This window comes from Notothenia coriiceps, unplaced genomic scaffold, assembly GCF_000735185.1.
Source record: "Notothenia coriiceps isolate Sejong01 unplaced genomic scaffold, NC01 NC01_scaffold00000339, whole genome shotgun sequence".
Lineage (NCBI taxonomy): Eukaryota > Metazoa > Chordata > Actinopteri > Perciformes > Nototheniidae > Notothenia > Notothenia coriiceps.
Window position 1 is genome coordinate 12,038,822 of NW_011333040.1, and position 15,811 is coordinate 12,054,632.

Genomic DNA, 15,811 nt, shown 5'->3' on the forward strand with positions numbered 1-15,811 from the left:
AAAATAGTATTCCCACTTTACTTTTTTAGTCTACTGTAGTAAATTAGGGTCGGAAGCAGTCCCCTCTATCCCAGTTGGATTTAAGATACCCATTGATCATCCCACAAGCACTTTAGTTGAGTACACTATGAATGACTATTCTTAGAGTCCATGTTGTGCCAAAACTGAGAGAAAACCTTGGCTGACATTGTAGGGGGCACATCATGCATCCGGACTGGCTGTGTTTTTTTCCTCGGTGGTTTTTGTACGCTCATCCCATCAGCGAAGATGACGCCATCATACGCTTCTCAGAAGTTGGTTGTCTGAAAGGACTCAGACTCATTTTGTTCTTTGACTAAGCTTTTGTTAATTGCCGTTTATTTATTGCTTCTTCTCCTCGTGTTCCTGTTCCAGGTTCTTACATGCGCCCGCTTAATTAAATGTATGAATAGAACAGGGTTTGTTTTTGCCGAAGTTGCTCATTTCTATTCTTCCTGTCCAGTCAGAATAAAGTCCTTGCATAATAATAATAAACAAAACCTATTCATACCTAGAAAATGCCTAGATCATTATTGGACTTCAATTGTTGGTGAGCCATTCGTTGTTTATTCAAGTTTCTCAACAAATACTTTTTACAAGATTACATTTGAACACATAACCTAATTTACCCTTCCACAATACAGAATATCGACCAATAACAATCGCTGGCTGATCAATCCTTTTCAGCACTGTGGACCTAGTGCATGTTCCATTTGGACACATTACTGTATTTGACTGTGTAGCAGGACTTTATAAATCAGTGCAGGGACTAACAGTGTGTCTCTTTACCTCTCCAGTTCTCACAGCTGCTGTCACACAGGCTTCACTACAGTCGATGCTCCATAAGATCCTCACTGCTGGACCATCAGCTTTCAATATCACTACTATCCTCTCTCAAGCTGCTCAGCTCTCCAACCAAGGTAAGCACAACTCACACAGAAGCTTGTCTATTCCAATAATTACTGCTGATAAACTTAAAGTTTTGATAATGGCATCAGCGAACCTGACTTGCATGATTGTCTTTAAGATTTCCCCGATCATGTACCTCCTCATAGTGGTTTTCTTGCCGGCTGTAATTCGAGAAGATTGACTGAAACCCTTATGCTGTTTTGCTTTTTCTCTGCGTACGTCCAGCAGCTCAGCAATCGAACCAGTCCCCCATGTCGTTAACATCGGACGCCTCATCGCCCAGGTCTTATGTTTCTCCGAGGATCAGCACGCCACAGAGCAACGCCGGTCACAACAAACCCCTCCACAACACGCAGCCCGCCATCTCACATTCAAAAGTAAGACACAAACATTCAGTGTGTTTAAATACAGTGGGGAGATAGGCCAGCTGGTTGAAATTTAAGACGTTTTTATAGAGATATATCAAACTACACTTTGAAGTATACATGTATATGTATACTGTGTATTTTGGAGAGGATCTGGATTGATGTGTTGTTTCTAACTTGTGTTTAGGCGAGTACGACATCAGGGAAGCAGTCCTCTCATCCCCAGCCCTCCTCCCAACAGACCCTCTCCAGCGAGAAGCAGCACAGTCACGATGTCTCCACGGCCTCCCCCCGCAACCTGCAGCGCCAGGGGTACGTGCAAGAGCACTAGGTTCAGAAGAATAAGTAGCATGAGAAGGGAATTCTAGAGCCGTTTGCTTAACTTTTGTCATTATTATACCAGGCTCCTGGGGTGGCAGCTGTTGCTAAGTCCATATACTCACATTTGGCCAAGAAAGAAGTGGAAATACCTCATCTCCCAATGTTTTGGAGAACCCATTCATATCAAAGTTTGGACCACCACATAAAAAATGGTTTTCCTGCCTTTAGATTATCCTCGTTGTGTAATGTTGTGGCACCACCTGCTGTTCATTGATGGAACAATGTAGCTGCTTCATTCAGAAGTCTCTCATTGAAGTCATTCATTGCTTTGTGAAACGATTTCCAAAAAGGGGAGGAAGCTCCCTAATGCTTCTGTTCCTCTGTGAATATATTGTTGGCAGGTGAAGACACAGCTGTTTGTAAAAATATTTGATCAGCCTTAGTGTTCCTTCTTGTTTCAAATTCAGTCATTTGCTCGGAAGTTTCACCAGTGAGGAACTGAGATAGACCCAAATCTTGCTATGTGTTCTAGCAAGTAAATACAAGGTCTAAGTTACTACTTTTCATTTTGTATTATGTTGTTTGTTTGTCTTTCCAACGCGTAGCACACTCCTGGTTTTCTACCATCTAAATTCCTTTTTCTCATCTGAAACTCTAGTAAATGTTCACATGAAACGAATGAAGCCGAGCTGCTGCATCAAAAACCTGTTAAGCCCGATTGCCCCCGCAACAATATTGCACGAAACTGTGTCTCAGGGCTTCTTAACATTTAACAACCTATTAATATGTCATACCCACTTAACGGGAAGAAACTCAGCTATCAGACGATATTAACAATTTTTACCTAAACAAAACACAAGTCTAACACCAACGGTCTGAATCAGCACTAAGCGAAGAAATACTAACACACTTTTAGCACATAACTCACGGTAGCGATACTTTATACCTCATGCTATCTGCACTAGATATCATATGAAAGCTGAGATTCCACAGATTCCATTGGTATAAGTATCATCACTGTGCGACCTCACCGAACTAGCAGTCAGCAAAGACAACATTCAACTTCACTTTACGGGGCCAAAACGGCAAATACGTCTTACCTTTGCTGTTTTCCGATCACAAGTTGTGTTCAAGGGCATTAAAACGCTGCTGAAGGTTAATCCAATGGCTCTGTGTCCATTTATGGCCATAAACGTATTTTTCATATAGAGTGTAACGGAGCTTCCGGTTTGGGGCATGCTGCGAGCGCATCATTCTAACTCACCAATGGTAATGTTTAGATGGATTTAGGAACTTCCCCTCGATTCTATTGGCTCTAACGGTTACAAAGTGGTGTCAATCACCCAAATCGACCAATGGGTTCCAGAGATACGGCAAATACGGCAGAGGTGAGTCCGCCTGGACCTACTTTTTCTAAAGCTCTCTAAAAAGGTTTGTTTTGCATCACTCTTGATACAGGGGACTTATTATATGTTATAGTTTAGATTCCTAAAGCTTTTAGTCTACTATCCCATCATTCAAGGGTGGTTTTCACTATAAGTAATGTTTTTTTTTTTTAGACGGGAACTATAATCTACATTTTTTTTTACTATGTTCAATCTGAATTTACTTTAAAATAAAAACATCTATATTGATTCTGAAGAAGTGAAGATATAGTCATTTGTTCTGGGCATGTCATTTTCGAGCCTGAGGCCTGAAAAACAGGCTCGGGGCTTAACAGGTTAAGAGCCGTGATCAAATAGTAATCTTCCTGAAGTTGTTGTTGTTAGCTAAGACCTATATTTGGTGATCAGCTATATTGAGACTCGAGGGAAGTTGTGTTTTTAATATTGCTGCTGAGAACAATTTGATTGGTCCTTTTTGTGAAAGGTCCATTTCTCCTTAGACATTATGTCTCAACACTGACATGCTCCTTCAACCCGTGTTTGTTGCAGCAGTCATAGGAGCCCCTCCCCGGGTCCCAACCACGTCTCCTCCTCCTCCAGCAGCCACGCCCCCAACTCTGCCTCCGCTCCCCCCTCCGCCTCAGCAGCCCGGACCTCCTTCACCCCCTCCCTCGCCGCTCATTTCAACGAGAATCTTATCAAGCACGTGCAGGGCTGGCCTGCCGAGCACGCGGAGAAACAGGTCTGTACCTCTTAACTGTCCAACTTGTTATCTTTTTAGCAGCAACACCCATTTATTAAACTAATGTTCCTGTATGACCCTTAAAGGCATCGAGACTACGTGAAGAGGCGCACACCATGGGGAGCATCTGCATGTCGGAGAACTGCACCGAGCTCAAAAACCTGCGCTCCTTGGTCAGAGTCTGTGAAATACAAGCGACATTGCGTGAGCAGAGGTGAGGAGGAATTTGTATTCTCTAAGAAAGCACCTGTTGGCATTTATGGTAGAACAAATAATCACTGTCCTCTCCGTCTTTCCCCACAGGATACTGTTTCTGAGACAGCAAATCAAAGAACTAGAAAAGTTGAAGAATCAGAATTCTTTCATGGTCTGAAGACTTCTGCAGTTGAAGCAGGGGGGTTGTGGGAGAAAAAGGGGGAAGACCCATTGCACATAGTTGGAAGCTGGAGGGCGAGCAGCCGGTCACTTCCTCTGGAGCCCAGTCTTAAACACAGGAGCTGCAGTTTGGACCGTCGGGCTGGAGAACCAAGAGTGAAACCTGACGAGCTGTCGGAGGGGGGGGCTGCTTTACAAGACTCGATTCTGTAAAAAATAAAACAAGCCCACGGCAGGGGGGGAAATGTAGATTTCTTGTAGATGTGATTATCTATGTTGTACATACGTTTTGTAGATTGAATGCCATGGAAAGCCATGCCTATTAAAGCTTTTGACATCGAAACTAATCAACGGCTAGGCGGCTACATTCATTAGCTAGTCTCTCCTTCATTTTAACGCAGACTTTAAAAAGCTTCATTTGGTCATAGATCATTGAACCATTAAGCATGTGGAGGAGGAAGCCATTAATATACACACAAGTCTAGCACTGGTGTCAATGTCGTTTAAATATCTCTAAATTCTCTTCCTGTGAAATATAAGCTGTACTCAGGCGCCATGGACGTCCCCTCTCTTTGGTCTTTGCTGAAAAACGGTTCACTGATCTCATCGCAGCTTCTGGTGGCTCTGCATGTCCCAATCTGAGAATTAAAAAAACAGTGCCTGGTGGTGTGGTGGAATGAGTGATTTAAATTGAGATGTGACGGCGTGCTGCTCTTGGACCATTCCCCCCCCCCCCCCCCATCTCATATTCTACGAAGAGGCGGGTACCACTGGTTCATTCCTTTGTACAGTCGCTAACCAGCAGAGGTTTTATTTATAAATAACAACGATATCCACACACTTTGATTTGCACCCATATAAGGAGTGGTCCTCCAGCAGTGTGGGGTTCAAGGCGGATGTATGTGGATCACCTCTTGTGTCAGAGCAGGGCAGCAAGAGGGCACACGGTCAAATGTGAAATGTATGTATTGTAATAAAGATGTTCAACTAAAGCGAGCACTGGTTATTTTATTGGAGTTTTAGGTTTGGTTCTTACGCTAGTGCCTTGTTGAAAGTCTTAAGTGTCACAGCCTCGTTTACCTGCAACACCCACACTTTATTTCACCCAACAGGAACAGATCTTCAACAAGCATGTCATGCACACGGTTGGTTTTTTTCTAGCACGTCCCATCCCGCTCTTGTTTGTTCCCCACTGTTGAAGAGCAGGGTTCTCAGCTGTTTCATTTCCACCATACTATCTATTGGGTCTATAACTGAACTGCAACACATTCAGTAACTGTGACCACGTCATTGCTTTGTATATTGTTTCCTGAAATATATTGACAAATGAAATAAAATATGCCTCTCTGGGGCCATGTTGTTCTTGGGTTTTTGATGGTACCTGTAGCTTCAATTTATTGTCTTTGGCTCTTTGACACTTATGTGTTGTGGATCGTTTGAAGTAGGCATAGTCAAAGATGACACACTGTTTGTTTAAAGGTGACCTAAGTAACTACTACTCTAAGGATTAAGTAAAATATTAAATTAAAAAAGGGAAACTTAAGGGAAAACGAACCATTTGCTATAATTTACATGAACAATTTAACCTTTAGACTCTACTGCCCTCTGCTGGTGTTTCAGTGTTATTTAAATAACATGCCAACGTAGTGGACATGACTCCTCTAGCCTCAGAATATCTACAGGTGGACTTAAGTAGCTTTACTAAAGGCTTCTTGATGTTGAAGAAAAGTAGGCTGGTTATTTGTAACACATCGGATTTAATTTACATTCTAATTCAGACAACAGCGATAGCAAACTCTACGACAACACTCAATAGTAGTAAGATTACTTTGGTTTAAATCTGCAAAAATCAATGCATTTATCCATACTTAATAAATGTTTAATTTGAAACACAAGTAATAAGCAGTGAACCTGACTTTTGGACTGAGGATATTATTAACATACATCATTATGTATTATTTATGTATACATTTCCCATTACACCATATTAACTCAAACCTTTTTTTACATGATTATTTAATATGTCATGGTTTGATGTCAGAGCTAGACAATGGGGAAAGTACTGATCCAGTGAATTGATGATTCTTTCTTGTATAAATGTCATATTTTAATATTAAAGTTTAATATAACTGTGAAGACACACTAGCCAACAAAAATATTTATTTAAAGTAATATAGCTTATTTATTCAATTCAAATGAATCAATTCAAAATCTTACTCAATGCTGTGTGGATAGACTTGAGAATAACTGTTGCACATACAAATGTTATACCATGAAGTTCCTACAGAGGGCGGTGTCTCTCCAATAATAGGTTCCATCAAGAAAATCTTACACAAGGTCCCCTCCATGGTCAGATCTTTTGTCTGTAGACCACAAAACAATGTTTTAAGGAAATACAATATTCCATATTTTCAGCTCCATGCATGGGCTTTAAATGGATGAGGAGAAGTTTGGAAAAAGGTACTTACATGTGAATATAAGAGGGTTTTTTGCCACTTTTTCTAATGTATTTGTTTGTATAAAAAGTAAAACCACCTTACATTAATCTTGACCTCTTGTATTGAGATACTTCATTTTACTATGACTACATTTTATATGTGGCTGTTTTGATTATGTTGAATGAAACACCTGATATATGTAGGGAGAGTAGTAGAAGTAGAGATATTTTCTTATTGTTCCCCTTTTTTGCTCTCTGCATCAGTAGAACAACAGACATTTAACCGTGTTGTTTGGGTTTGCACTGTACACACATCGGTCATAACAATTTTACCTTTTCTAATCAGTAGTTTTCATGTGTTCTCAAAGTATCAAAAACTGCTTCTACTTCCTGCAGAACTGTATTATTTCTTCATAATCCCCCATATTGTCATGCACTAAGGAGGCATCACTCTTCGTGCTCAAACGCAGTTTATCTACACAGTCATCTCTGAATGTGGATAAGAGGACAGAGTGCTACTGAATTAATTCCCAACATAAAAACAAAGGTGGACGCTGTCAGTTTCCTGCATGCGAGCACTCTAGATAAAGTCAGCATGAGTGCATGTGAATGCTGAGCCTGTAACCCAATCTGTAACATCAAAGCTGCTCCCGGCACATCTCCAGTATGGATCCACATAACTGCTGCTGGACCTCTGACTCTGATGCTGCGCTCCATTATCTGGAGGAGAATAAAATGGATCATGAAGGATGGAGACAGTCTGCCTGTCTCTGATTCTTCAGAAACCTTGATATGGCTCACATCAAAGAGAGAGGAGGAAGCCAGGAGGTGTCGGAGGAAGTGTGTCTACCTGGGTGTGTGTCCTCGTGGATCATAGAGGGAGTTTTGATCTTCAAAGTGGGAATATTTAGAGCAGGTCATTTTGTCGGGTTAGGACTCATGAGAAAAGTGGTTTTAGAGACTTCTATTTCAAGTTTAAATCCAGTTTTTGAGTCATCTACTATGGTAGACTTGACCTCCACACCCCCGTTAACTCAGCAGCAACCCAGCCATCGTTGGCCTAGCAGTAGGGGGGCTTTTGTTAAGCAAAGCCCATACATTCTGTAGCAGGTCACACCTACAGTGTCTCCTAATGTGTGAAAGCAGACAGCCTGTGGGGTGTAATCTCCCTAAAAGGCCACTTACATGAAACCCCCTCATGATGAAGGCTTGTCGACGCTCATCCTCTCAGCATGTAAAGACACACAGTTTTGTTTTCTTAAACAGCGTTTCCCAGTCTGGAAGTTGGAAGTCTTGACAAAACAAGGCTAGGTTTTCATTAAGATTTCATATGTATTCTTAATTTAGTCACATAAAAGAATGGTACAACACGTTGGTTTTACCTGTCACAAAGAGCTCTGAGCTTGTGAAAACAGTTGCATGATGACCTCTGTGTCTTTAGAGGGAGCGTTCACAGGTCTATGAAAACAGCCCTTATGATGTCATAGTAGTGATGTCATGCAAGTTATTTATCGGAAAATATATTTCGGTAAAGCCTGGATTAAAAAAACGAAGGTGTTTGTTAGAGATGAGTGGATTTACCAAGCAGGGAAGGTCAAACATAAGTCAGGATGACTTTGTCCCTGCTTCACAGAGTTTGAACATTCCTTTTTATATTCTAAATCAGGACACTTTTAATATGGGCAATACTACAATGTCTTAAGTGCCTGTGATGAGGCCATATTTTAAAAATAAAAGCCTCATACCAGTTATGACCAACAGATGGTGATGTTTAACTATCCAACACAAGTTATTGCAGCATTAAAGAGGCTGAACAATCTACTAAAAAAGGGCCTTTCTGATCCTATTAAACTAAATGAACTCCAAACATTGTGAAATAAATCTCCTAATTGTATATTTTAATTCATTTATATTAGGAGGCACAGTCATAGACAACCGCATATTTTGCCATAGGGGCTCCCATGCCTATATGAAAAATAATTGCACCCAGTATCACAGAAACTGGTTAACTCTGGGAGAATAAAACGTGTATTTCTGCTGACTTCCTCCCTTGTTATGCAACTCTCAGTAAAGATAAAAGCTGTAGTCGTGGACTGGCGCCTCTGTGTAATTGCAGATAATTACGGTAATTGCAGTGAGTAGGCCTATGTTCCCTAAAGCGGTATCCTCATCCTGTTGTCTATTGCACACAACCAAGGCCTGCTATGCTTTATTTCTTCCCTGATGATATCATATTCATTTTAAGATTATTTAAATTCTTTAAGTTATAATTTGTTCGTCGTATCGTTTGATATAACACAACTCAAATTGAAACTCTCAAAAATGTATCAAAGCTAATCTATATATAAACATGCATTAAAGCTATAAAGAGTATTGACTTTTTAACCATTGACCTGATCGGGCACGTGTGTTTTGCATGCCGATTTTAAAATGAAAATCGTGTCTAGTGCTCGCTCGCTCTGTGTGTGTGTGTGTGTGTGTGTGTGTGTGTGTGTGTGTGTGTGTGTGTGTGTGTGTGTGTGTGTGTGTGTGTGTGTGTGTGTGTGTGTGTGTGTGTGTTTCGTCTCGGTGGCGCCATGTGCCTTTTTGGATTGCTAATTTGTGTAAACGGCTGTCCGGCTCTCCTCCCGGCAGCAGCAGCAGTCTGTAGCCTGAAGGGAAGCGGCTCAGCGCGGCGTCACTCTGGCTGCCGGCTCGATGACACTGCAGGTACTGCTGCAGACCGACCAGGGTTCACTTGCACAACATTTACATATAATATTAATTTAAATGCATGGAACCTGGGATGACACACTACATATGGTATATAATGATGTTGCTATGTCATTGAATCATTGAAGGAATCTTAACCTTCCATTTCTAGAGAATAATCTGCATTTTTGGGAACTATTTTACTCTTTATATCGCTTTTGGTTGCATAATCCTGCTAACACGTATTTATAAAAGCCTTGCATTTTTTATTTATTCCTATATAAATGAACTAAGTTACATATAGGCTAACAGGATAAGGGAAGGTAGATTTGTTTGTGTTGAGGATCATATTTGTTACGTAATGATTACACATGCAACACTGAAGGATGTAAATCAAAGGCTTTGTTATGGCACTGTGCAGGAGTTGACATAAGTATATTTCAATGTTTAAATGGTGATCAATGTAACAAAGCAACATTTTCCGGCGATGTTGTTAATGGCAACTTCATGCTGCCCCAATCAATGGAATTTATAAATGACATATGGAATATGGTGTTATGGAAATGAATGATGATGAATGGCTTGACCTGGGTCATCAAGCGAGAGAGGGACAGAGAAAATAGAACCGGAAAAAGGGTGAAATGGTCTAAGAAAATAAAACAAGGGGAAAAATATAAATCTTTTAAATTGGACCTACATAACAGTTGAGTAAGTGATAGTGCAGCAGGGATTTATTATTTAGTTTTTTGACGAAACATACCATTTGTAAAGCCCACTTCATGAGGTCGGGCTACATTATTAATGTATATTGTTAATGTATCATATTTTGTGCATTTATTGTCAATTAAATGTATGATGTTTGACCTTCAATATTGTTATTTAAATAATGTGTTTTTTCCCTAATTGTAATCACTTTGTTGCTAGGTTATAGAATACACTTCCCTTGCCTTATTTTGAAAATGATTACCGGAAATAGAGTCATTATGCATCCTAAGATCCTAACTGATTTCTCTCTCGGTGGTTTGGCCAATCAGCTTGCAGAGGGCGGAGCTCTGACAGACCACAACTATTTCTCCTGCTAAATCTTGTGTGTCCGGAGTCTGTGTGCAGTCTTTGGTACAGCGGTGTTCTCCGTCTTTTTCGAACATTTCTCCGTCCAGGAATACAAAAGTGATGCCTCTCCTTGACCGGCCGAATACAGAGGCAAAGGAGGACCAGCGGTGACAACTTTACATCCCATTTAACTCACTTTCCCGGAGGATATTTCCCTTTTTGTCCTTTCGGCTTGAAGAAGAAGACGTTGTGTTTTGGGTCCTCCAGTAATGTCGGACCGCTTTTAAAAACATACTTTTTCTGTCTCCATGCGGGAGAAGAAACATTTTGGAGTGTTTTTTTGATACTTTTGTATCTGTAAGGATTGTGAGCAGTCGTGTTTCAGCACGGGAATGACTCATGTTTGGCCGTAGCTTCATGTAAATATTTTTGTCGTCCAGCTCTTCGCTCAGCGGACTCAAGCCGCTGCTACTGGATATACGAGGACTTTAGCGCAGTAACTTGCTGTAAATGGATCGCCAGTCCACTTTCATTTCCCTTTGGCTACAACTGGAACTTTGTGCCATGGCTGTTCTTCTTACTAAAGGTATATACTTTGTTCTGGGTGACAGGGCATGTTCATTCGCTTATTAAAACTATAATATTTTACAGTGATAAACCAGGACTGAGTTTACACCTCACTAAACGGCCGGACTTGACTCTTAAACTTGTTTTAAAGTCGTGCTTCGTTTACTCAAAATGTCCCTTCTTAGCAAGAAAACAATGTTGCTTTTTGCCCGTATAACCTATTTCAGAAAACACTGGAATAAAGCAACGTCCCGGAGGAGAGTTGAGATAACTCTACTTGTAATCATTGAAAACAAACTTGATTTACATATTTTAGGGCCTGTTTTATGCCAATGTACATTACACATGACTATTATTGGATCAAATCCTGTAATAACTGCATCGTAAACAACTAAATGACTTACAATTATTGACTTGTTTAAAGAAAATAGCCCTGCATTTTTTCCCAGATATAATTCCCAACTTTATATTCCAAATGATAACAGTGTTATTAAATGGCAACAGTTATTATTTGCAGATAACACTCATATTCTGTCTTTGCCTGTTGTGTTTCACTTGGATAACTCCATGTTTAACTCAGTTTTGAAGCTGCCATTCATAGAGGACTGAGCAGGGCTAACAGGCAGCCCCCCCCTCCCTTATCCCACAAAGGGGCCTCTCCTTTCTAATGAAATATTCTCCAAATGACCTGCCCGGGCCCTGCTGCTCCAATCATTCACAGGGAAAACACTGATCTGATGAATGTGCTCCTGCATTCAGAGGCTCCACCACAGAGAGGAACACTTTCTGAAACTTTCATCATCTGGCTGATGTAATTTTAGCCTAATTCTTTAATGTAGCACATGAAAACCAAAGGCAATACTTTTGTTGTATTGTTATAATTCCACACATTAAAACAGCTCCTACAATATGTGTTCAAAGGTTTATACATTAATCATTATCCTTTAAAATATCACTAGAGGACATCACAGCTCATCAACAGAAGTTTATAATAATCTTAGTCATGTTTTTTTTTTTTAAGGGCAGATCCATTTGTTATTTTTAAAGATTTCAAGGAGAAGCCACGGCTCCAGTAATGAGTGGGCCCGTGTAGAAGCAGGCAGCCGTAATGATAAGGTTGCTGGAAGCTCTTTAGATGGGACCTCGGTGCACCCTGCCCCCCCAGGCAGTCCTGACCACAAGTGAAGCTTTGCGTGCAAACGGGGGGGGAGAGGAGACTCCGGCCCCCTCCTCCCTCTTTACAAGTTTCCATTTGGGTTGAAAGAAATTGACTTTGGCAAACAAACCACTAATTATAAGCTACACGGTTCCTGTTTTATAATACAGACAAAAAGGGCCATTTTGCACGAGAAGCTCTTGAAATGAAGCTGCTGAATTGATGCAAAAAGTGGAATATTCCCCTGAGGTCTTTCAAAAAGTTACCTGGCTGTTTATTGCCCCGCATAGCACACACTTTGCGAGCAAACACACTTTCAAGATAAAAGTATAGGAGACCACAGACTGCCTATGATGGGATTAAGTCCTTAAACCATAGGAAAAGCAGATGTGGAATATATTTTCATACAAAATGACATACTAATAATAATAATACCATTTAAATCAACATCCTGGTATTGGTGACTTCCTGAACCCTGACAAACACAAGCCATGTTATTGTCAGAAAAGCTCTTCTAACCCTGACCCTTTTTCTTTTCCAGGAGAAATAAGGTGTTACTGTGATGCGCCGCACTGCGTTGCCACGGGATACATGTGCAAGTCAGAACTGAACGCCTGCTTCACCAAGGTCCTGGACCCGCTCAATATAAACTCCCCGCTCACCCATGGGTGTTTAGACCCCATCGTCAACTCTGCGGACATCTGCAGCAGCAGCTCCAGGGCCGTGGACATCCTGAGCGGGGCCTCGACGTTGGAGTGTTGCCACGACGACATGTGCAACTACAGAGGCCTTCACGACCTGGCGCACACCAGGGACTCGACAGGTAAAAGACGAAACCCTCGTACAGCTCAATCCCTTTCTGTCAGGATGTTTGCTTTTTCAATGAAATTCTCTTAAAACTGCTTTAAAAATGATTGCACTCTTTGGGGGGATTTTTTACGATTCCTCCTTAGCAAATATTCAATATTTGACTCTTTCCTGTTCCAGAAGTAATACGTTTAGCTGTAGGGTTCTTCAAACACTCTGCTGTTTATGGACATGCAGGCCACCCTTGCCCCTCCACCCCTTCCGAGCTTTATAGAACTTCAATTTGACTTTTAATAGGATCCAGCTCTGTGCCTGGGAAGCCAAGGAGCCGCCAGTTTACCTTAAGCACTTGGAAAGAGATCAGATATATTCCTTTTTTTATGATGTGTGCACCATGTAATTTTCCCACCGAGTAGGAATGTGCCTTAGAGTGAATATCCCCTGACAAGCCTGCATGTTGGGCACTGGCTCACAGAGTTATGGAGAGATGCACAGAGACAGGAGGGGACGTTTTATTGGGACTCTGACCAGAGCACACTAGAGTTTATTAGCTCAAATTAATTATTGGCTCTGATTCTGGACAGGGTGACTCATTTCTGCGCTTTCTCACTCTCCCGCTCTTGTTTGTCCGTCTTATTTTCTCTATGTGGTTACTGGAATACCTGGAGAGAAGAGCTTATTTTTAGTATGTCTTTAATCTGAGTAAATGAAGAGATGATTTCTGCCAGATTGAGCTTTTACCTCATTTCAATTTGCAGTGCATACTTCTACACACACTTAAAACATGACATAGTCTCTATCACTCTAACAATTATACAGACAGGTCAAAGCAGAGAATGGTGAAAAAAACTGCATATTTATCAGTGCAGCTTAACATTTAAATTCATTTCAACTTAAAACTCACATTACGCTCAAGTTAATGATGTCAAGGTTTCTCAATATCTTTTTTTTCTTAACCATGGGAAAAAGAGTGTGAACACTTTAAGCTCAGCTGGAATCATATGATCATTAAACTGCAACTCCATTCATATATTCAAACTTTGAAGGCACATAAGAGTATATAATAGCAGTGGAAACATGTGAGTTAAACAGTTGGTTATCTTTATTTTTCAGATCATAGCCGCTACCAGCCGGACACCAACAACAGGAACCTAGTGACCCGGGTTCAGGAACTAGCCTCGGCCAAGGAGGTGTGGTTCCGGGCGGCGGTGATCGCGGTCCCCATCGCCGGCGGCCTCATCCTGGTGCTGCTCATCATGCTGGCGTTGCGAATGCTGCGCAGCGAGAACAAACGACTTCAGGACCAGCGGCAACAGATGCTGTCGCGCCTCCACTACAGCTTCCACGGCCACCACACCAAGAAGGGCCACGTGGCGAAGCTGGACCTGGAGTGCATGGTGCCCGTCACGGGACACGAGAACTGCTGCCTGACCTGCGACAAGATGAGGCAGGCCGACCTGGGCAACGACAAGATTCTGTCTCTGGTGCACTGGGGGATGTACAGCGGCCACGGGAAGCTGGAGTTTGTATGATTCTTGCCGGGAACTCTGACATTGACACAAACAGCCTTCTCTAACGTTGGCTTTCTTCTTTTTAAAAAGACATTCCCATGTTTTCGTCCATCGGGCTGTTGGGTTCAGTTCTTTTTAAACCAGTGGCGAAAAAATACGAGACTGATCTCATGCCGTGTGGTTTTTGCTAGAGGAGCACTTTACTTGAAAATGAAAAGGCGAAGCAACGAGGAGCTGTATTTAAAAACTTGAGAGGGCAGAACTGAGGTGGAGTGAGCGCTCCGTCACTGCTCCTGAGGATCCTGGACTTTAACACTGAGCGCTGAAGGATTCCAAATCTGTCTTATTTGCACATTTGTAAAAAAAAAAAAAAAAAAAGTTGTCGTTGCTTAAAACAAGAATTTTACACTGACACCAGGGTACAAAAAAACAACTTGTCTGAGGAGTAAAACAAATTCAGTGTTTGACTGTAGGTGTGCACACTCCTCTGTGTACATTTCATGATTCAAGCTTATTGTAAAGATTTTAAATATTATATATATTTTTGTCTGATAAAACTGACCGGTGTGTGTCTTGCTCTGGGTGAATGTCCAACATCTCTCTCTGTGATCAGACTATAAGCTTGATTGTGAGTGTGAAAGAAAACCTTCCATTAAAATGACTTTTTATTTAATTCACGATTCATTCTTGTGTTTTTACTTCATATTTAAAACAGTGAAAGATTAGATCAATCTGATAACAAATAATAAGAGGTACAGAGAGGTGTGTGTGTGTGTGTGTGTGTGTGTGTGTGTGTGTGTGTGTGTGTGTGTGTGTGTGTGTGTTGTGTGTGTGTGTGTTGTGTGTTGTGTGTTGTGGTGGTGTGTGTGTGTGTGTGTGTTGTGTGTGTGTGTGTGTGTGTGTGTGTGTGTGTGTGGTGTGTGTGTGTGTGTGTGTGGGTTGTGTGTGTGTGTGGTGTGTGTGTGTGTGTGTGGTGTGTGTTTTGTGGCTTGTTATACAGTGAGCTGCTACAGGTCTGTCACGTTGCTTGAACCCTCTCCAAAGCAGTCACGTTTTAACTTTCTTCCTCCCCCCCCCTCACGTTAAATGTATTCCTGGAGTCGTGGGCTATTTATTATCATTTACCTCTAATACCTCTGAAGACCCCATTTACGGATGTCAGTCTAAACACTGTCCCCCCTGTGTTCAGCAGACTTTTAATATTATTTTGCTTTTTTAAAACATGGCTGGTGGTCTATATTTTTCTTGTCCAAAAATAGAATTCATAAAAAAATACAACCAACAAGATTTTGGTGTCTATTAAAGCGGAACCCCCGCCCCCCCCCAGTAAAACACCTCAGTGAGCCACACTACAGCCTCCTGCTGTCAGAGACATTAGTAAGACTTGTATCAATCCGCAGCTGAAAATAGTCCCTGAGAAATCCACCACCTTTCTATTTTGAGTAACATTTGCTAAAAACTATATTTGTGACCA

General features: G+C 41.4%; 2 protein-coding genes across 2 annotated transcripts in view; both read left to right on the top strand.

Moving 5' to 3' along the window:
- Nucleotides 1–5,111, top strand: part of LOC104950992 (WW domain-containing adapter protein with coiled-coil-like) — a 38,230-nt gene extending 33,119 nt beyond the window's left edge. Inside the window, exons 6-11 of the mRNA XM_010777622.1 lie at nt 816–938; nt 1,153–1,304; nt 1,480–1,604; nt 3,548–3,740; nt 3,827–3,954; nt 4,044–5,111. Of these exons, the coding sequence (XP_010775924.1) occupies nt 816–938; nt 1,153–1,304; nt 1,480–1,604; nt 3,548–3,740; nt 3,827–3,954; nt 4,044–4,113 (791 nt within the window). The 3' untranslated portion in view covers nt 4,114–5,111. The remainder of the gene's footprint in view (nt 1–815; nt 939–1,152; nt 1,305–1,479; nt 1,605–3,547; nt 3,741–3,826; nt 3,955–4,043) is intronic.
- A 5,211-nt stretch (nt 5,112–10,322) lies between these two features.
- Nucleotides 10,323–15,010, top strand: bambia (BMP and activin membrane-bound inhibitor (Xenopus laevis) homolog a). Its single transcript, XM_010771812.1, has 3 exons — nt 10,323–10,882; nt 12,561–12,842; nt 13,940–15,010. The coding sequence occupies exons 1-3, from the start codon at nt 10,807–10,809 to the stop codon at nt 14,356–14,358; spliced, it is 777 nt and encodes a 258-aa protein (XP_010770114.1). The 5' UTR covers nt 10,323–10,806; the 3' UTR covers nt 14,359–15,010.
- The last annotated feature ends 801 nt before the right edge of the window (nt 15,011–15,811 follow it).